Here is a 23,235-nt window from a genome sequence, read left to right on the forward strand (position 1 = left end):
CTGCGCACTCAGCTGTGTTTACAGCCCCGAGCGCCGGTCTGCAGACACGCCTCTGAGGATCCCTTAACAGCCCCCTGCTCCGAAAAACACAGGGCAGAATCAGATGGAGACAAAGCAACACCATCCCATTTCCCCCGCCATGTCCTCAGTGAGGCTGCCTCCCAATTAACCACACCGCCGCTGCTGAGGCAAGATAACAATTGAAGCCTGTGTATCCCCTCAAGACCTCACTAGAGGACCTTTATTACCGTATTGATATCTCCTACATGTCACTACTGCCCTCACTTGCCTGGCTGCATGCCCGCACATCTTATATGAGGGAAAATCACCAGAGGGGCTGTAACTCAATACAAAAAGAAAACAGCAGGACACAACATTAGGCTGAATGGGACATGCTGTAATTAGTGAGACGCTGTAAGGAATAAATATAAAATATGATACAAGAAGTTCAAGCTGCACAGTAAAAAAAAAAAAAAAGATTAATAGGTGAAAGTACAAAAATGAACACGAATATTTTGAGCCCGCATAAAATAAAATAAAATAAAAACAACACAATCAGTGGCAGATAAAATCATAACTAACAGCAGTTGCAAACACTTATCTTCTGTGTCCATTGATATTTTATCCTTCAATATTACCTACATGCATAAGACACAACATGTATTTTAAAACGCAGAGCATCTCTACAAGCGTACGCTGCTTTAAGTCTCGAAGAGAAAACAAATCTAAATATTGCATTTTCCACACAAAGAAAATAATAAAGTGTTCAAGTTAGCTCACATTCTGTAGCACCACAAATGAGTTATTTCATGGACAAAATTACACGCAAGTCCAATCGTACAGAAACACACAGGAGTGGCGAGCTGACCTAAAAAGTGAAGCATACATTTTAGTTAACGTGCAAGAGTGTTAACAGTAAAACATGTTCAGATTGTCCATTTGGTCCTCAGATTCGAACAAGTGGTTCAGGTGAGCAAGTAGTGATTTTTCCTCTTCAGTTTGGTTTCAGGCTGGCTATTTTACGGTTTTGGTGATTGAATTTCAAAGTGAGACTATGTAACTTCAAAAGCATGAATAACTTATTACTACTATAACTAACGGTGCCTATAATGTCAGCTAATATTAGCAAACTCTGTGTAGATATCATTGTGTAGCTGACATTACTGAGTCAGTTCATCGACTGTATGACTTCTCTTCTTGTACTAATGTACACTATGTTTTACCATAAGTTATTAAAGGTCCAGTGTGTAGTATTTAGTGGCACCTAGTGGTGAGGTTGCAGATTACAACCAACTGATCTAACCCATCCCTGTGGGGGCTGTTAAAAATGTGAAAATGCAAAAAGCCCTCTCTAGAGCCAGTGTTTAGTTTGTCCATTCTGGGCTACTGTCTAAACATGGCAGTATAACATGGAAGAGGACCTGCTCCCTCTGTAGATATAAAAGGCTTGTTACAAAAACACAGCGATTATTATTTTCAGGTGATTATATACTAATAAAAACAGAATATGCTTATAGATCCCTCTAAATCCTACACACTGGACCTTTGTTTTTCACTTGTGGCGACAAGTTGCTCTTGTTCAGTAAAAGTTAGACAGTCTCGCTTTAACGCTGTTCATTTCCAACATCTGAGACTTCAATTTGTAATGTTTTACAGTAAAAACTGAAGGAAAATCATCTAATTGCTCAGTACTTGTAAGACATGACATGAAAACTTGTAACTGCTGAAAAAATAATCACTATGTCGGCTCAGTGGCCTAAGGCACTTCCCCTGGTTAAACTTGTGCTGGCAAGATTTGAGGAACTTCCAAATTTTGCATCAAAGTGTCTCACATTCTGCATTTATATCAAAATTCTTCAGATTGTTTTCCCCCCATTTGTAGTTGGATAAAATGCTACACAGACTTTCTAAGGCTTTGTACTGGAAACTTTCAGCAGTACCACAGCGGCTGGTCGTAAAGCTCTCTGAGTGAGGCGGTACAGTAAATGGATATGGGGTCACTTCTCCTGCAAAGCTGAGGTCAGGCTCAGAGAGAGCCGGTCTGTGTGCGAGTGGTCATAAAACACGACAGGCATCCATTTCAAATGCCCCAGCTGTCACTGAAGTACTGGTCCTCGTCTTCCTCTTCTTCCTCATCTTCTTCTTCTTCCTCAGTCCCATTTTTCATGAGGTCATCATCTTGCAACTCATTCACTTCCTCTTCCTCCTCTTCCTCCTCCTCTTTGAGCTGCGCGAGCATGCTTTGTAGAGTGGCTTTCACTTCCTGAACCTCCTTTTCTAACGACTGTGCGGTGTGAGTCAAGGAAGAATCAGAAGAAACTGAGAGTCACACATTTTACATTCACATGTAAATAAAACAGCATGCCAGCAGACAAATCTCGGGGCAAAAGTGCCACTTGTGGCTCCTCCATGGTTAATGCTAACAGCAGCGGACAGCCGTAACCTGATGAAGTCATCAATCTCCAATTTGGCCACCAAATGGATTACTGGGACAGATCATCAAGTCATACCCAATTTAACCCCATCCAATTCACTATTCATGAGCTCATCTCGACTGTGGGGCTGGGTGGCAGTGTGGGGACCCAAGCAAACAGACTGCCCAGCTAAATTATTCATAAACCATGAATGAAACGGGATAGAGGCTGTCATCAGTGGGGGGATTGTTTAACCTGCTTAGAAACTCAAATTAATCGTGTGAGTGTCCAGCTTAAGTGGCAAATCAAAGGGACGGCTTTGATGGCAGATGGGGCCTGATGGCTCGTTTTACAGTCTGAATGGACACAGATTGTCCTCATTCATAATTAACCAGCCGTTAAAGGGCTCTTCATGAATACTGCAGAAGGTTCGACGAGACTTTTAAGGCAACACGGTCCAAATGGGACGATGGAGTTTGGAATTATGTTGGGAGGCTTTCAGACAAACCACAGAGATTGACATGATTTTGTCTATCCATCTCTTTTCTTCCAATTCCAGCCCCTGTGGTCGTCCATTCACCTCCTCGCATTGAGTGCAGGGACTCAATTAAGACCCTTAGAGACTGGAGGTTTGATCTTCCTGTCACTATGGCAACAGCAGCGCCATCCCGAGATGGGTTTCTGCTCAATTTCTGCAACCCAACAACCATATTGTCCCGCATCCTCAGTGTCCTGAAGTATCCACAGCGCTTTTGCACGCACTGACTTCAAAAGGCTGAGATGAATGACACGTAAGGACACAAAAACAGAGAGGTGGAGAGATGCGGGCCAATCTGTGTCTGTCTCCGGCTGCCAGGCTGCATCCATATCATGCAAACAGTGGAGCAGCCCGTACTGACCCCTGACAGCACAGCGGGGGACTTGAATCTCTAATCAGATGTGAAAACAGTCCGGCCCCACTTCAGCTAAGAGTGAAACACGCAGCTTTTAGAGATTATAAAACCAAATATCATTCATCAGATTAGGGGAAGTATTTCCGGCAGCTCATGTTGAAAGAGCAGAAACGTGGCGTGACACTAAATAAATAAATAAAAACCCCAGCAGGTTAGGTGGAAGTTCTTCTTCGTAACTGTGCTGAAATATTGCTTTTTCTATCTGTCTTAATAAGCCCACAGTGCAGAGGGGAAAAGTGGAGCGAGAAAAACACACTAATCTATTTCCAATCAGCTTTCTAATTAGCGCGGAAAATGATGTATTGTGACCTGTAATCAGCTTCAACACTTTCATTTGAGTCATTATCATGGATATTGTAATTTCCTCCCAGCAAGTGGAGGTGGGCATACGGATGAGGAGAGGAGGAGGCGGAGCGAGGAGGGTCAGCAGGAGGATGGACATTAAGATATGACGGGAGCGCAATCATTAGAGTGACATTCCTCTATCCGCCGCCGAGCTGCCCCTGTCAGCCTACTTTAATCTCAGCCCGTGGTGAGTGGCAGCCGACATCGAGGACCATCTAATAACCTCACTTTGACTTTTACAATTTCATTGTCCAATCGGCACGTCCAGCCTGCTAGGAAAAAATCCTCTGATCCAAGTTTATCCCAGTTTATCGTCAATTCCCTCTCTGAATGGACCCGTGATGTCAGATAACACAGGTGGATTTTCTTTTCCTCGAAACGCAAGTCACAAAACATCAGTCAGCCTGAAGGTGGTTTACTTTTGAGAGTAGGAAGGCTCTGAGGAAACTAGGTCCTTAAGATGGATGGACAGAGACAGAAACACATACAGATAGCACACAGTTAATATGATATATGTTCATTTAGAGAGCCGTGAAAGGATATGGGTGAGGGCCTGATCCCTGTTCAGTATGGCCGTCTGCAATTCATCTTCCAAGGTCATTAGTCTGTCACTGATCAGCTCGCAGCGCTCCGTCAGGTCTGCAGCCTCAGCCCCGCACCCGTCCTGACAGGAGGAGGAAACAAGGGAAGAAATCATGGGTAAGGAAAGTATGGGAGGATCAACAAGGGAAGCTGCAGTGGTTCAAATATATGGGTTTGATATTGAAAATTAATGACCATAAAATACAGTAATAACAAGACTATTTGGGGGTTTTAAGTACTGGTGTGACAGGATGACTGAAAAGTGTTGTCATCCAGCGAAACCCTTTTAAAGAAAGACTGAGGAGGAGGTTTGGTCCATTATTATTACCTACCTTTGTACCAAAAGTCCTAAATAAAGTAGAGCAGATAATTAACAAACAATAACCCGTAATGCTTGATGACAAACTTGCAAAAGAAGTCCACTGGGAACCAGCTACATCCATTAGATCTGGGAGAAGTCCTCAAGTTAGTTTAATATCCACATTGTTATTAGATTCATTTATCTTTCGTGGTGCCCAAAACAGCTTCGGTGCAGCGCCTTAGTCCTAAGCGATGGGGAAAAACCCTGTATTGATCTGACCGTGTAACTACATTTTAATGGAGTGATACACCTTCAATGTAACTTTAAATACAAAGAATAGTTATGTTCTTAATTAATGCCGCAAATTAAGCTGAAGGTGGAGCCTTTGAAACTACAGCATGGCTCCACCTTTGTATAGTTCTTAAAGGGATACAAAGCAGTTTAGTATTGCACTTGCATAAAGTTAGAGGACTCACAAAGTCTCCTACATGTCCCATCATGCAACTAGGCAACATGTTAAGTCCAAAAAGCAAGCAACAAAAGGAAGGCAAGGAGACAAAATGACAAACATGGATATGATCTCCAAAATAAAACAGGAAACTAACCAAAAACACAAACCATGACAGAGATATCCCGAATTTTAGTCTCTTGTACGGATCAAGCTCCAAAAACACTGGAGCTGAGTTTTAAGGCATTATGTTTACTTATCTGTTGTTTCATTCTCTCTTTAATCTTACTTTTAATAAAAACTGCATATATATGTGCTCTTATAACCATGAGTCAGAGTTTTCCAAGACTCTCTTAATCTCTTTCGCACTGAATCCCTCATCATGTTTCAACCAGATACAAGTCTGAAGTGGAGAATAGCAGGCCAGACAAAAAATATGAGCCTGCCAAGAGCTTTGCTTGGTAAGGCGCCAAGGTCACAATGTACACAATACACACCAGGGGGGCTGTGTGCACAACACTGAGCGGTATATCTGCAGATCACCTGAGGAGGCTGCGAGGCTGAGTGTGTATTAGAGGGAGGTGGGGATGTCAGGTTGGTGGAGGAGCAGAGTGCAGTGGGGCAGAGCATTCAGAGAGCAGAGCTGGCCATAATTAGAACAGGTCCCTTTGCAGACGTCGTGTCCTCGTTTCTTCACACTTATCAAGCATAGAGAACACAAACACACGCACAGGAGCACACAGGCTCGCTAGGAGCAAATAGACACACACTGTATACGCGCACGCCGACCCAGTGCTCTCGTCAAACAACACGTAGAAATCTGACTCTTACAGTAGCTGCAGGTAGGAAATATCAACTCCCTGCAGCTCAGAGGCGTCAGAACAATCACTTGAAAGTCGTGTCTCCGGTCTGTGTCCTGGAATAGGCCTCCTTGTCCGGATGATGTAACACCACAAAAGAGGTGTACAACAACAAGAGGCCTGAGGTGAGACAATATGTACAAGTCATCCCTGATGAAATCAAGGAATTAAGTGAGACTCAAACATCATGTTTTTGTGTGTGGGGCACTTTAGTGAGTCTGTCCTCAGGCGTCCCCTTATGTGACGCTGGGATCTCGAAGAAGTCAACTTAAAGACTCACTGAGCTGTTTGTTTGTCAAGCGTAGGGGCCTCTTTAGCAGGTAAGAGCCTGTGTTTGTGTAGCTGATTGATTCTATACTTTACAGCCTGCAGTCAACATCTGCAAAGTCAATACAACCACCACGTAGAAAACAAAAGCTGGCCGTGCAGTGACACCGTTGAAAACATCCCTCACAGTCTGTTACACAAACCTTTTAAGAAACTACTCAGAAGCTGTTGTGTTGCTCCTGGTGGCGATCAAAACAATACAAATCATCTATAGTTACCATAGTTACATCTGCCCCAGACAAACAAGAAAACATGGGAAATGAGATTTCAACAATGTGTCAATTTACATAATAGACTCGCAGGCATACGTGTAATGACGTGTTGATTCCTGAGGCGCATTAGGTGCTAATGTTGTTAGAGCAAATTTAAACAAGGCGCACTGCAGAAGCATGAACTTATTTAGAAATTCAATTCAGACTGATATATGCACTGGTATGCTTGTTTAAGCAATACTGAGTGAGAGGTAGCAGGTAATTGTGCGTGTTCCCACGGGTGCTGTTAGAACCGACACTTTGTGCAGAGCGGGCAATACAAAACAATAACATAGTGCTGGCGCTACACTCAACATCATAATTGCTCTTACAAGCAATAAAATAGGTGAATTCATTATAAAGGAAATTAAGATTAAATTGTGTCTTTGCTTTAGCTGATGCCTTATTATTAGAATTTAATTACTTATCACTTACTGAATTCCTTCCACACTTCAATCAAATCAGTTTTCAAGATCATCTACAAATATATGCGGTGACAGTATGAGGTGTTGGTCTGAAGCTGTGTCCCAAGTGTCTGAGGCTTCACTCTGGATAAGTGACAAAATGAAGTGTACTCAAAAAAGTAAGCATGCAGACTACTTTCTTATTTGTTTTCAGGATCATGTTTTAGTAGGTAATATACAATAAATCAACATACTTGGGAATACTTTATAATAACCATCATTGATAAAAGTTAAATGAGTACTTCATTAAACTTTAGTTAATAGTTATTTTACAGTTAAAGCTACTACAGGGAGGTTTTAACTGGTTATGAAACATTCTCAGTTTAATACTTTGTAAAGAGAGAAAAATGTACAATGTTACAATTGACTTTGATTTTTCACATTGTGGGACAATTGTGTCCAAAATCATCAAAAATACTCTCAGTGTACTCAACACTCTTTTAGTCTGAATAAAGTTTTGTGTATACTTAATTTTGTCATTGTTCAAGTGTGACATCGTATTGGGATGCAGCTTCGTTGTTTGAGGGTGCACACTTCTGTCCAACAATGTACAATTTGGCACAATTGTCCACAATCACGCACAGAAAAATATCTACCTTTCTCTTGAATGGCACATTTGATTGGCAGTGACATCTTACATTTGGAGTGTAAACATGTATTGCACCTAATCACCTGTTAGTATGGCAAAGATGACTTCAGAGATACTTACTACAAAAACAATACACTGTTTATTTAGATAGTCTACATTTAATATGACGTATGCAGCCCGATGCACAAACTGTAAGTGGTGGTGAGAGTATAACATCTTAATTAATTGAGAAAAGTCAGTAAATCGGGGTAGTGTTTCTGAGTTACAGTGTGACTGATATCAGTATACATGAATGAGGTACGTTTGCATTGCATCATTTTCTGCTAATACAAAATGTAAAGACACATACAGTATATATTTCACTGTATAATGTGAAAATAAGTATATAGCGGCAACTGTATAAAATGAGCATGCAGTAAGGAATTGTCATCTTATGCCTGAACCTTTCTAACAGGGTTCGTGTAAACAAAAACTACCTGATGAATCTAATCAGGAGCCATTATTTTAATAATAATCTCTTTTCCTGTCTGGTACAGTGGGTCAGTGTAAAGAGCGGGATGTAAGGACCTTGAGAGGATAAAAGAACAATTAGTAGAGATCAGAAGAAAAAAGTCTAGTGCTAAAACACACACTTGCACACATGCACACACACCAATCAATCTCCATTGTGGCAGCAGGGCAGCAGCTTGGCAGCAGCTAAGTGGAAATCATTTACTTAAAGTCATTATGGAAAGGAGAAAGAGGTCAGACGCTCTGCGAGGCAGAGAAACCAGCTCCTCTACGGTGCTATCACAACACCATCAAGACAAATAGACCAATACCATTTAACATCCATCATATCATCTGACTCAGTGATACATCATCGGGATTGAGGCACTTTATGTCAGCTTGGTTTTCAATAATTCAATATGATTCAAAGTTTTGTAGTTCAGATATACAGAAAACTGTCCTATACACCTTGTGCATGAGCATAAACTGACTGCTTTAGTTACATATCATGCCATTAGACATCCTCACCAGTTCCTGAACTTATAGGACACAGAAGCAAAAAAAAGGGTTTATTGTATTGTGGTAGCAACCTAGTTATTCTTAGTATTATGAGTATGATAAGGAAAAACGCAATATTAGACTTAATGTAACCCTGCTTGATTACTAACAGAGGTTACATGTACTATCCTTGGTTCATATTTTTAAATGAATTGTTCTTACTACAGCCTCGCCAATTAAAGGCCAATTAAAGGCGAGGCTGTAGTTAATTAAATTAAATTAAATTAAATTGATATTATTGTACTTTTAAAGAAAGCAACGCAGTTCAGCATCAGCATTTCAACATTCAGCATTCACACGGCAATTTCTTCATAAATTATTTTCTCTAGTTTAAGGTGGTACACTCAGTACTCACTTCACGTAGGTGTCATTTGTTAGGCTCACCAGGTGTGAATGAGTCTAAACGTATGAATTTAAAGCAGGGAGGTGCTCAAAGAAGAATACAAGCTCAGCAAAACCCTTCCCTGTATAAATAAAAGTCTGGTAAAAGGCATTGTCAGACAGTCAGCCACACCGACCGAGGCTTCTCATGTAGATCAGTATTGATCCGACGGTCAGAAAGGCGACAGAGGTCATGTTTAAGTTAAGGTCAACTAATTGATTCTTCTGTGTCCAAGTAAGCCCGGCGTCGATGTAACTGACACTTTAATTACACTGATAACATAGTGACAATGTTAACATTACCAACCTCTGGGTGATTATCCTCCATGCAGAACAAAAACTCCTCCAGCTTCTGCAACAAAAGGGAGAGATTTGTTGAGGCCACACAGTCATAAACCTGCTCATGAATTATTGAAAATGCAATTATGTTGGCTGTGTACTGTATGTGTGCAGCATCATCATAATGAGACGAGGTTGTAATTATTCATCACCAAAACTGACAAGGAGAAAATAGATTAACTGGCTCATCTGTACCGCAGGTTTCCTTTGTTGGTATTCCAAGTGTGTAATTGTGCATTCTTTACTAAGGAAGGAGGTAATTACTGTACCTATTGGAGGCTAACATATTGTTTGTGGCTTTAGGGTAAGTACATAAGAAGGCAGGGTAGCAACATGTTATAATCAGCAAAATTGTAATTATTATTTTGTAATTAAAATGCGTCTAACAGCCTTTATCGCTCTGCTCTCCAGTAAACACAGTTGACCATCTATAACTCTTCATACAGCAGCTGAGATCAGATCGGTTAGACGCTGCAATTTTTGAGCCTGTCACACAAACTGAATTGTTTTCGCTCTCACCAATTACATCCACCAGCACAGCAACATATAATCTGCCACATGCCGTTCTCATGGTACAGACTGCAAAGGTTTTCTGGCATTCAACTGATAAAATGTTCTTCTTCCACTGTTGCCTTGAGATGAAAACACTCCAAACTACTGAATCCAAACTGAAGCACATTTTTGATATGTGGGTCCTTGAGTATTGAGAAAAATACATTTGAAACTACATATGAAGGAAGATAAATAATGGCTGAAATATAAGAATAACAGTAAAGATTTGATGTTTGAGGGTTTACACTGAAACCTAAAGAAAACAGTGAACAGGACGGAGACAAAGGAGAGAAATCTTCGACTGTCTCACCTTTTAGTTCTTGGAGAAATGTTAGGAGGGGCCGGGCTTTAGGAGGAGACGGAGAAGCAGAGAGAAACAAAGGGAAAGCAGAAAACAGATCCATGCAGTTTGTAAAATGCGGTCAGACAGGGCAGGGAAAGAAGACATCAATGTAAAAGTGTGTATTTATGGTGATAAAGAGCAAGACAGTGAGAGAAGGTGAAGAGGGTGCAACAGTAGGAGTTATTAAACATGACAGTGAAAACCCACAGCTTCCAGTTTTAATGCATGCAAGTGGAAATTCAGCCAACAGTGCCAGTAAAGATCACTGACACATACTGTAGCTACTGTCCAGTTAATCCATACTGGGTAAGAACGTAAATAAGTCAAATTTAAAGTTTCAGCTACTATCAAAAAACAGAAAATACCTTAAATCACAATCTGTGAGCCAAACTACCCAAATATAGTCTCATAAAAACATGTCTGGAAAGTGTGCTATTTCTTTTATTAATGCTGGCTCTGTTGGCTTTGTTCCTATCTCAGACGAGTCTGTCAGACTACGTGGGTGGAGGAAAGTGTGAGGAGAGGAGAGACTCTGCCCTGAGGCAGTGGACCTCAACTCACTATGGGATAGACCAGCACTGAGCGCTCAAACACACGTACATGCACACACACACACACACACACACACACACACACACACACCAAAGACATGCATTCCCACTAAACGCAGGTAATCATGCAGAAACAGACTCTTCAATCTGAGCTCTGTAGAATGAAACTCTTCAACGAAGCCAAAATATTTCCAAACGGTTGCCTCCCTCACGCCCACATTTTCCTCGTTTGGAAATACCTTCGGGCTAATGACTGCTGCTCATCTAACTGCAGTCCACAGACTTTTGTACTGTGACAACAGCTGACTGCATCGACTGGAAATGTCCTCTCCGGTCAAGTGGGAAGACTGACCGAGCAGGCACATTTTATCTGAGGTCACATATCTCACCACCATAAAAAAAAAAGGCTATTGAATCTGGAAAAGTGTCAAATATATGTATGAGATATGTCAGACTACAGCAATGGAAAGGGTATCTTTTATATTCCAGATACTCTAATTCCCAGTCTGCACTCTGTTGTGAATGCACAGGCGTTCAGATGAATAATACATCGTGTGTTGTTAACAAGACACTGTTGCGTTACCTTGGTGAACTCTGAGTTCTGTAAGTTGGCCTCAGGACACCAGCGCCCTCCCAACGCAGTCAGCATAGCGCAGTCTTCTTCTTCTTTGGTGCACGGCAGCGTTGGAACATAAACTGCTGCAGTGGGGAGGTCTTCCATGTCTGCTCCGCTGCAGCTGGGAGTCCGCAACTGGAGGCCCCGCAAGAACAGGTGACACGCTTCCAGGTCGGCTTCCCAGATACGCTCCAGGCCTGGACAGCCACAGCTAAAGACAGGAACAGACCAGTGTGTCATATCATACCCAACCATACTAAATCATACCATGCAATACAAGGTTCACTTGGTTGAGGTTGTAATCAATCCAACGGCTGTTAACTTTTGACCTTAAGCCAGCAGATAGTTAGCTTAGCTTAGCATACAGACTTGGAATACTTTAAAGAGAAGAAGGAAGCTGATTGCCTGCTTCCAACTTTTGCGTAGCTAGGCTAATGGCTTGGATGTAGCTCGACACTAGATGGACTGACGTTAGAGTGGTACTGACCTTTTCATCTAACGCTCAACAAGAAATTGATGCAGTGCACTTCCTGAAATGCCAAACTATAAAAACGTACAACTCTGATTCCAAAAGTGAGGTAAATAAAACAGAATGTGATCATTTGCTCATCCTTTTTGACATATATTCAATTGACTTATTCTGAATTTGATGCCAGCAACATGTTTCAAACATGCCGGGACAGGAGCAACAAAAGACTGGGAGAGTTGTGGAATGCTCCGAAAACATCTGTTTGAAACATTCAACAGGTGAACAGGTTGACTGGTAACAGCTGATAGTATCATTAGTAGGTATGACAGGGCTGTATCTGGAAACACCGTAATAATGCTTAATGTTTAAGCCTGTTTTGCAAATGTATATAGAAGGCACATTTATAAGGCTATTAGATGCAAAGCATATGGTGTGTTGTGAAAGGAATACAGACATCACGAGCACAATAATATCAGTACAGAAGCTCATGGGATATCATATAAAAAGTCAAAAAGGTCCAGTGTGCACGTCAGGACTGTGAATTGCTGCATGACAACTGAAGCTGCACAGGCACAGTGAAAGACATCTCCATAACAAAGCACTGACAAAAGAGTGACGGTGAGGAAATGAATCATTCAAAGATTGTAATTCCATTGACAAAATGTAATGAGAGTGAACGTCCTGGTCGGCTGCCCTTCTCCTCAAAGAGCTGCAGCAGAGAGTGAACGAGAGGCCTGGATGTGTTCATCTCTGCCGGGGTCACTGAGCACGAGTTCAGGGGGAGGACAAGAAGATTGCTTTTTGTTTATCTACTCATTGGGTTACAATCAGTCATCCTTCACTCTCCCTCGCCCTGACCTTCTCGACATCAGATGTAAAAACAGAAGAGAGCAATTAAAGCAGCTACATCTGATTGAATATATTGTTCAGAAAATGAGCAGTGTGGTCACTGACCTGTGGAGCTCTATGGTAATTGAGCTATTATTTAGGTTAAGCTGGTGGCTTGTGAAAGTAAACATTTTTTGCTTCACAGTAACACCTGGCACCAGGTCTTTTGGGCTTTCCGAAAAAGGTTTTCCTTTTCCTTTAAATGAAATACTCCTCCGCTGACTCACATTTGAGACCTCTGACCTTTAAAATATTCATATTTATTCCTCTTCTTCTTTCGCTGACCTTTAGATAACAAGTCACTCCCAAATAATTGTGGTCCCGGGTGACATTTTAGGAACCAAATCCATTGATCTTGTTAGAAATTCTGCCTTTAATCTGCTTTAAGTGACACACAAAAATGCGAAACCTTCACTTAAGCGCATAAATACTTCAAAGTATGAAACAGAATCTGCCTCTTCTTTCCTTCTCGATATTAACCTTGTTTCCAGGAATCAATCGTGTAGAAAACAAACCAAATCTGACAGGATGTGGGGACAAAGACGTGGGTTTTATACCTACAGTACGAGACGGATCAAACATCTTAAAGGAATAAATGTCCTCGATCGCTCCGTGCGTGCCAATTTTCAACCCAGGAGGAGATTCTCTGTCACAAACACTAATTCTCAGATTGACTGGCTCGGGATGATGAAAACAAACAATTCCACACTCTAAGCACAAATAAACTTACGTATAAGCCTCTATAATGTGTTCAGTATTTTCCCGTATAAAGCGTCTCCCTGCTGACTTTAAATTGCTCATTCCCCGTCATACGTAAACAAACTCAAAGGCAGAATGCACCCAGACAACATTGTTAAATCTCTCCCTCTGTTCCTTCCTCTCTCTCTCTCTCAGTGATGAGGCCCCCTAAAAATTGAATGCCACTTGTTTTCCAGCCCATCTCCTGCCTGAAAAGGCTGCCAACCTCTGTACCCTGCCAGCGCACGCCTCTCAGCCGTTCTCTAACCTTCGTTTGGCACGCAGACAATAGAAAAATTGCTCGGCCCAGCCCCCCCCCCCTGCCCTCGCCAATTCACTGCTCGACGCCTCTGAATTCTGCTATGGTCGGGACGCACCCACTGAGCCATGCCGTTGTTATTTTTCTCTTCTGAAGTGGAGAGGCACACACTCACACAAACGCACACACAGATATGGGTGGGCACACATGTGTTGACTTACGCACATACCCATAAATCATCCTCTGTGGGGATTCAGCGCGTACAATTATAAATTCCTCGAAAAATGTCAAAGCTGGCCTCATCTATCACAAAAGCTTCAATGACGACCACAATTCATTACAAACAACTGGCACCAGCATGAGGGCTCTGTGTAGTGCGAACCCAGACAACATGTCAGCCCCTAAACATCCCTGTGATGGTGCCCGTCGGTATGAACTCCTCGACCGGGGGGTTAATTGGTGGCAGCCGCTCGGCCTGCCATCTGACAGTGGCAGGGTGTGGGTGTGCTGCTCCGCTGATGGCCCAGTAATAAGACGGAGAGACAGACAAGCACACTCCTTCTACAGTCTCGCAGCCCCCCTGTGGGACCGCTGACTGACAGGACTGCTCTTTCTCCTCAAGGCATTATGTAGGCACACAGACAGCGACAGAGGGAGGATTATAAATATAACTGTTGAGCGCAGGAGCAGCGGCCCGGTCCTGCTGGTACCAGTAGGCTCCGTTAGACCTCTCGGGGGTTCACGCACTGTCTGGCCAATATTCTGAACTCCGCCCAGCATCAGGCCATATGCTCAGCCAAGAACAGACAGAGTGTGAAAAACAGCCCCTATCTTCAGTCACAGCTGGGGTTTTTGGCGATCTACAGATCAGGATATGAGCGTATTTTTTTGGGGGGTAGAGTGAGCACCGACTCTCAGAGACATGACTAGCGCATAGAATAAAATAAAATAAACGCAACTCTCTCCTACATACTCTCATGTCAGCGTCTGTGATGTTTAGGATCATGAGTGAGAATTCACACTTTAGAGAGGGAAAAGGGAGCTGGTAATGTTTCCCCTTAATCATGCAGCAGCATCTCAAGTAACACCAGCAGAAGAGAAGTGCTAATAATATGGTGAAATACAAGGTGGTGTCTGTTGGATGAGGTGTGATGGATGGTTTTTCAAGGTGGGTGGCTCGATGGCTGGGGAGGGTTTTCACAGCAGACAGCTGAGCAGCCGAGGTCCCTTTGTCTCCAACACTTTGCACTGTACAGTCAAGATTTTCTCCATTTAAAGTGATAATAGAGCCTTTATTTTCACTCCCTGCTCAGACGCCCTGAGCATGTCCTCGATTTTAACTAAGAGAACACGTCTCGTCCGAGTATTTTAATGATTTCTGCACCAGTTGCATTGCATCCATTAAATATGATAAACGACATTCAAATCTAGATAGAAGAGCGCCTAAATGTAGGAAAAACACGAGAGGCATTTCCTAATGAAACATCTACATAATGTATTAAACAACTGTGCGGTGCTGCTAATCTGAATAAAATGTTTTTTGTTCTGGTGACACACTTACAGCATCTGCGCCGCTCCAACATCCTGTTTTAGTCTTTAGCAAGGAAGAGATAATTGGTTTTTTCAACACCATCCGTCTCCACGGAGACCAGACATCTCACCAGTACTAATCTGCCTCTCTCCTCCCCTCCCTCCGCCTCCTCCCCCTCTCCTCACCTCCCATCACCAACCGCACTCCATCAACAGTAATGTACATTAGAGCTGACTGATAAAATTTACAGTGGATGATGGGTGAGCGTGTCTATCTGTGTGTGTGTGTGTGTGTGTGTGTGTGTGTGTGTGTGTGTGTGTGTGTGTGTGTGTTTGTGCTCATATGGGGACAACTGCCCATTCAATCAAGCCCAATATGTGTCACTGTGCCAAACTGGAGCTGATGGGAGCTACTGGTCCTCGCCTGGAGACAAAGCTGTGTCTGTGATTTGATCCGGACCGCCTCTGGTTATGGAAGCAGATCCAAGGCTGGAGAGACAATCAATTAATACAGACTGTGATGAGCAGGACAATTAGTTTACTGCACCCAGTACCGAGGAAGGTGTCCTTTAATGTGATTTCTCTTTCAATGGTGATGAGGTTAGACACACGTAATCTATATAATCAGCTATCCATGCAATAAAGCATCTACTGCTGGGACTACAAGATAGGATCAGCGAACATAAGAGCTCAATTAAAAGGGGAGATATAAAGCAGACCTTGTCCTTTGTTGGAGGACAACCATTCATTTATACAGTTATTATTACTGTTATTGAATGGGCCACTTTACCCATGAAGTACAGTTTACTCGTCACAAGGAGTACTACTCAGAATGTGAAAACAGGAGATTTACAAACTGTGAAGGGAAAAAAGGACTGATGATGTCATCGGGGTTATCTCAGCTTGGAAAGAAGTGGAGTTTAATGTGGGCTTTATGTGCATTGAAGGACTGAGCATTTCAAGATCTTTTATTATTCTATTTTTTTTTAAATTTGATTTAATTTATCCTAGATTTAGCCAGAAAGGTCGAACAGAGCATGTTATTATCGTGGCGGCCATTTTCGTACTGCTGTGTTCCAGGTTGCAAGTCCTATAAACACTGAGAATCTGACAAATAATTATCATTTCACCTGAAAACATGAGGGATAGTGAAAAACCAGAAGGACATCGGGCCGTATTTTAAGGTAAAAGAACAAAATTGGTCACCCATTAGCATTCTACACTCTTAACATTGGCTTCCTGTTAATTTCAGGATTCGTTTCGAACTTCTTGTCTTCACATAAAGAGCCATATACAGTCAAGCACCTGCCTATATTTCTGAGCTGCTCCATCCCTTCCTTCACTATTAGGTCCCCTGACCACGACTTACTGCTTGTAACCCATTCTCGTCTGAAAACAAGAGGTGACCATGCAACTGAAGATGTATTTATTCAAATTGACTTTTGTCTCACCTGCTGCTATCTAGGGTTGTAATCTGTATGCTTTTATTTATTTATTTATTTATTTATTTTTTCCTCCCTTTTTGCTGTTTGTTTAGGGTTTTGTTGTTTTCCTACACATGAAGCACCTTGTGACCGGTTCTGTGAAAGGTGCTATATTAAATAAACTTTACTTACTTACGTACATTCAACCACTTCCTAGATTCAATGTGATTGTATCCAGCACCTTTTGTTTCCAGGCTTAAATAAATGTGTCCAGGATGTGTGTTAGAGTAAATTTACGCCTTTCTTTCCTATCCCATCGCGTAACGCTATCAAACGGTGATGTTAGCCGGGAGGTGGTTGAATGCTAACCTTAGCTGTTGTCTAATGAAAGCTAATGGGTTGTCAAATATGTTATTCTACCTTGAAATGTGGCCTAATGCCCCTCTAGATTTTCCCTGTCGACTGTCTTGAGACCAATTTGTCAGATTCCCAACGTTGAAACTTGGAACACAGCAGCTCATTTAAGTTTCCAAGCCTCTGTGCGACATCAGAGGAAAATGGCCGACGTGCGAATATGGTCTGTTGAGATAAAAGAGCTCATCCTTCAGGCGGTCCTTGTGAGCAGCATCTTGGCCCACACAAAGTCTTGATCAGTCGGTACAGCTTTATTTCATTTTCTTGTTTTGAGGTTGGTAATAATTTGTGACTGGGAAGATTTCTGCTGTATTTAACCTCGTGTTGTGCACATTTATTTTAAATTCTGTGTTGGAGGTGCAGCACCCTTCAGAGGCTTGCCATCTACGCACATTTTTCACATTATATTCATGACGCGGACAGGTACTCTCTCTCTCTCTCTCACTCTCTGTGAAAAATCAAACAAACAAAACACAAAGCGGCCATCTGCCCTAATGACAGAGAAGGTCCAGACGCTTGCTTCCCTGCTGGGTGCTGAGATCTCAGCCATGTTGCTCCTTGACCACGCAGAGCCCCGGCCCGTGCATCCTTCAACACCGAACAGCCCTGCAGTGTGTGACTGACTCCTGGCTCCCATCCAAAAAGGTGACCCTGCCTCTCCAAGGATGCAACACACACAGCTACCCCCTCTCACACACAACACACAGGGACACGGGTCAGGCAGGCAGTGTCTCTGACAACATAGGCTTTTCCTGGCTCAAAGAAAGCCCGGGCGGCTTAACCTTCCTCCCTAACACTTGGTGGTGTACACAAAAACATCACCAGCTCTGTCCGTCCATCTATGAAACAAAATGGTTCCAAAATGCCGCAGAATAAGAGCCGATCACGTCACAGCTGTCTTGGTGCGCTGAGGAGGCAAGCTCTCCTCTCCATAAGGAAGCATAAACAGGCGTACGGCGTTGACACTTGACTGGGTTCCACACCCTCTGCTCGCAAAAGTCAGCCACTCAGCACATCACAATCCTGTTGTGTAACCGTCGGGCGGCGGGGCGACCACCCACAACACAACAGACACGTTCTCTGTGATTTAGGAGCTCCGGGACGCAGATAGAAAGAGTGAAACTGACAGAAAAAGATATTGTTTTGTCTAAAATGATTTGCACAGAGGAGGGAGAAGGCGGAAACAGAGCTGATGTAAACGTATAGAAAATATGTGAGAAGGTGAGAAGATGAAGACAAATTGCGCAGGTGAGAGACGGAGAGAAATGTGAGAAAGGGGCTCTGGGAGACGAAAGGTGTGAGTGCAGGTGATGTATTGGGGAGACGTCGCTCTGGTTAGAGGACGACAGAGGTGAGAGGAAACTCCTTGGAGGCGGTTGCTCTGTTTATGTCTCCTTGTTTTGTTTTACTCCTGTGGAATATTGAGTCTTGGTGTCTGCTTTAAAGAGAGAGAGAGACAGCAGCAAACACTCTTACCTGTGCAATCTGTCCTCCAACAGCTTGATGTACTTGGTCGTGTTCTCCTTCAGACGGCTTTCTGTAGCAGAGAGAGGAGAGAACAACAGCGGCTGTCATTCCATTCACTACTTTTATTAGCCATGATGGGGTATCCAAGCAACAAATCACAGCTCTAATACCATTAAACTGACTTGTCATTAGCTATATAGTGCATGAGCTCTGAAAGGTAAGTAGTCTTCACAGTTGGCGATGGCATTGTGCTGTGAAACTGCAACAGTACAGTTCAGTAAAAAAGCCCAGCTGGCTCTTTATTAAGACAAACACACAATTGAGGAAAGATGATTCCCATTGCTCTAAGAAGGGATCAAATTGGAGACGTCCTGAGGATAAAAAGGGATTTTATCATGGCATAGGTCCTTATATCATGCCAGATTTTCTGTGAGGCATGAAGTTGGATGGATAGCTTATGTTGCTTCCTGCGCCCTTCTGCCAGCAGTGAGCTGCGCCTGAGGAGGCAGACGCAGGCTGGCTGAGCGTTAGTCGGGATGGAGAGGAGGGCAATCTGAGCACCGTTAATGAGCTCATGTATGAAACATGAGAATATGCCCCCTGCAGCAGCAGATCTTTGAACACAATAGGATGCACTTATATCAAATTGCGCTGCGAATATATGTGCACACCAGCCATAACGTTTAATAAAACTCTCCTATAACCCTCCCCTACTGAAACACACACACACAAAGCTGGCCGAACAAATCTGCCCATCCCAACATCTGTACGACTCAAAAACCAGTCAGAATCAGTGGTTTCCCACACGGTGGGGCAGGGGTTCTCGGCTTGGGACCAGAGAGGCCATTAAATGATGTACAATGTAGGAAAGAATTTAAAAACACACTGTAATGTACTCAGCTACACATAATTGAGTATATTTTTTCAGAATTTTCTACAGTCATTGCTATTCTCTTGCAAAATACCAGATGCTTATACTTTTTCAGACCTGTAAAAATATTAAAGGTGCAATATGTAAGAGGTGGCTACATGTCAAATTCATAAAACAAATACTACTACTGTAGATGCTGTTAGCTAGATAGCTCAGTTAGCCATGCAGCTAGTGGTCTGGACTGGGAGATATATTGATTTTTATACCACTTGCACAGGAGCTTTGGACCAGGACAGGCTGAGGCTAGCTGGTTAGCATGCCGACTTCACTAGATAACTGGGGGAGTGGGGGGAAACGGCAAGCCTGGCTCTGCTTGAGCAAAATAAGCCCTCCAGCAGCTCTGGAGCTCATATCTTGCTAACGTAGGCTAATTTGTACAACAACACGCTGTGGTTTTCTGGGGGGTTATGTGACTACTTCCTAACTGACAACAGTTACTTCCAACCAGTGTACACTTTAGGAGCTGACTGCGTCCAGCCAAGAAATAAACCTGCACACTACAGTGATACTTTTTTTTTGTACACACTGAACAAACAAGTTAATTAGTGAGCTTTAGAGCTGGTGGCTAGCTAAGCCAGGCTAGCTGCGTCCCCAGTTTTGAGTCGTTATGCTAAACAAAGCTAACCGGCTGCCTTTGGTAGCCTCATATTTATGGTACAGACATGAGTCTTATTAAAATCAAGCTTCTTTTGAATTCTCAGCGAGAGAGCAAACATATTTCCCAAAACTTCAAATAGAGAAAGCCATGTTAAAAATTTATAAAGAACGGGCTCAACTAGACATTGCTTCATTTTAAGGAAGCACGAGCCAAAAATAGCTGGGAACTACTCGTAAAGCCACTTAGCTCGCTCACTTTGACCAGAACTCACACAGAGAGGACGTCATTTAATTGGCTGTTCTGAATCACAGTGAAGTTTGAAATATAATTTGTATCATTGTCTTGATGGTGGTTATTAGACAGCATCAGCTCCAGGATGAGACAAGCTGGGGGCTGGCACAGTGGGGAAACAAGGAAAATGTCTGGGACTAAGTGGCTGTGACACACACATGCAGACACTCACACACACACACACACAATCCTGCCCATAGTTTGGGGAAGTAATGAGAGAGATAGTGAGGCTATTTATGGGGTTTGCATCGCCCTGTCACAAAAAGCGAAATCTTGCCTAAGAGTCGTTCTCATTCAAAGCGGCCAAATCTGCTCTATCAGAGGGAAGAGGGAGGCCGCTGGGGTAGCTAAGACATATCTGGCCAGCAGATCTGGTGTTCGTGGACCAGACAGCTCACTTACCACCCCTCTAATTGCTATGTGAGATCCTATCCTACCTGACAGAGTTTCCCTTGTCAACTTCCATTCATGCCGGCTCTGTTAGGCAGCGTGCAAGGAGATAGCCACTGAATAATACATTGGGGGCATTAAGCCTGACTTCAGATGGCACAGAGCATGTTAAGATGCAAGATGACAAAGTAGGCTGCCGCTCGAACAAGAGCGGGATCCATATTTAGAATTAATATACAGTGAGCAATGGAAACAGTCGATGCAGAGGCAGATGAAGATGGGCGACAGACACGAGTCCTAACTTAATATTTCCTTTCTCTGCTGATACTCTCATCGGCGGAGGAGAGTCAGTGTGCCATCCTGTCGCCATGCCAACCGGTGGCAAAACTAGTGAGGCTTCTCGGGTGTGACCGATGAAAATAATCTTCTCTTTATAGAATGGGACAAGACATCAAGCGGCAGAGCCTCCTCCTGCGCTGAGTGGAACTAGAGCACTGGGTGATATTACCACTTCCTGTAAGTCGGCGGGAGGCTGCTGTCATTGGCAGGCCATGCGAATAAAATCGGCACTAAAAAAGCCCATAAAAGAAGAGAGCCACTCTGTTAGTCCCTGATACATGCGGCAGTGAATTCGGTGTTGAAGGAACCTCACAAAGGCGCTCACAGACCGGGCATTGGAAAATTCATGAGCTCAGCCTCCCGTCACACCAGTGATCTCAGCAGGCGCTAAACATCACTGATTGCTGCCAAGGACCCCGGCCAAAATCGAACAGGCCATTCATTCATAATACAAACAGAACTGAGACACTCTTGAAAGAGGATGAGAGTGTGTTACAAAGAGGCTGTTTCCTTCATATAGATCAAAATACTCATCCATTAAATAATTACATCAGCTAAATAGATGAAAATTTGATAAAAACGAAGAATCTGTTGATTATAATCAGTAAACAAAGCAAACGGAGCAGACGTATCGCACAGTGATGCACGGTTCCCGATGATGACGTTATGGGCTTTAATGAGCCGGCAGAAGTTAACGATGGCAAGGTGTTTGGATTCGCTGCTGCATTATGAGCTTTTGAGCAGCTCTCTAATTGAAAGTGAATAATGCAGTAATTTCTTCATTGCCTTGTAACAATGAAAGCGCCCAACATCTGCAAGGCCTTCGTGTTGTCAAACAAATTAGAGGCGGCTCCGTGCTAACGCAGCACCGCCGATATGCGTGTTCTAAAAGCCCGAGCATAATAAGGCAGAAGAGAAATTGTGTGTCTTTGTAATTGAGTTGAAGCCACCGACTGTGATTAATGTGTTTAAGCTCGGCTCGGGCTGTTTGAGCGCAACAGCACTGCAGGTAACGCAAACACACAGTCAGCATATGCAGACAGTCACATCCTATGACTGTTTGTGAACTTAACAGCAGCCCAGCAGCATGGCTAATGAAGGAAGAGGGGCAGGCTGGTATCTCAGACAGACACTCAATAACCCATGATGCTTTAAGGCTGCGGGATCACAAAGCAAAGCAGTACACAGATTGCAGCTGGCACGGTGGAACACATTGTGGGTCTGTGCACGGATACACAACAAAGGGAATCATTTGACAAAAAACTGGCTGTGTGTACAAAATCTGCGCTTGAGTGGAGATATATATTTCAGTTCTGGGTGCTGAATCACTCTGACTGAAATGTTAGACATGCTCACATTTTAACTCGAGTCAGACTCAGTAAACAGAGTGGGTTTTTCAGAGGACTCTCAACTGACTTTGCTGCCGGGTGCAAAATATTTGTTTTTCTGATGACTGAATCCGGGAGGCACTAAGAAGTACATGAACTCATCTGAAATGTGCACTCGTTAAAACTCTACAACTCTCCACAGCTTACCTGCTCACATTCCTGCTCCATTAAGCTGGTATCTTATTATTTCCTCTGGATCCGTTGGGAAACTCATTAGCAGCACGCTAATACATTATCCAAGGAAAAAGCTTTTCTGATTTGTCACCTCCCCCCAGAGAAGAGTTTGGTCTAAACAAGACTAAGAGTCTCCAGCAGCCAGCATGGCTCGAGACACTCACCTAGATTGCACTTAGTCACAGTGGCAATTTAAAGGACCAGTGTGAAGGATTTAGTGGCCTCTAGCAGTGAGGTTGCAGATTGTAACCAACTGAACACCCCTCATCTAACCCTCCCCTATGGTGGCTCATTCTATGGTAACGAAAAACAAAACCCTTCTTAGTTTCAGGTGATTGTACGCTAATGAAAACATAATTATGAATATTTTATTCTATTAATGTCTCCCATGTTTACCATTTTAGTTTATTGTGTAAGTATACTAAGGTCTGCTAATCAGCATTAAACAGATGAAGGTCATTAGCTCAAACCAGAACTGCTCTTAACATTGCCGTCTCTAGAGCAATACTGCTAGAATTGCTAAAAACAAACAGCTGTGAACAACATTTTTAAGCTTTATTTTGTGCCTACAA

General features: G+C 43.0%; 1 protein-coding gene across 2 annotated transcripts in view; it reads right to left on the reverse strand.

Moving 5' to 3' along the window:
• Positions 1-376: 376 nt before the first annotated feature.
• The window catches only part of disc1 (DISC1 scaffold protein), a 43,512-nt gene continuing 20,653 nt past the window's right edge, over positions 377-23,235 (reverse strand). The window contains exons 10-14 of one of the 2 annotated variants that reach the window (XM_084375670.1): positions 18,562-18,622; positions 11,331-11,574; positions 9,270-9,314; positions 4,254-4,376; positions 377-2,284 (exon numbers count right to left, since the gene is read on the reverse strand). In XM_084375670.1, coding sequence (XP_084231796.1) covers positions 2,081-2,284; positions 4,254-4,376; positions 9,270-9,314; positions 11,331-11,574; positions 18,562-18,622 — 677 coding nt within the window. In that variant the 3' untranslated portion in view covers positions 377-2,080. Of the gene's footprint in view, positions 2,285-4,253; positions 4,377-9,269; positions 9,315-10,163; positions 10,200-11,330; positions 11,575-18,561; positions 18,623-23,235 lie in introns of those variants that run through there. The other variant, XR_014624278.1, reaches the window with a different exon arrangement.

Source organism: Pagrus pagrus (assembly GCF_965226575.1).
Source record: "Pagrus pagrus genome assembly, chromosome: 15".
Taxonomy (NCBI): Eukaryota; Metazoa; Chordata; class Actinopteri; order Spariformes; family Sparidae; genus Pagrus; species Pagrus pagrus.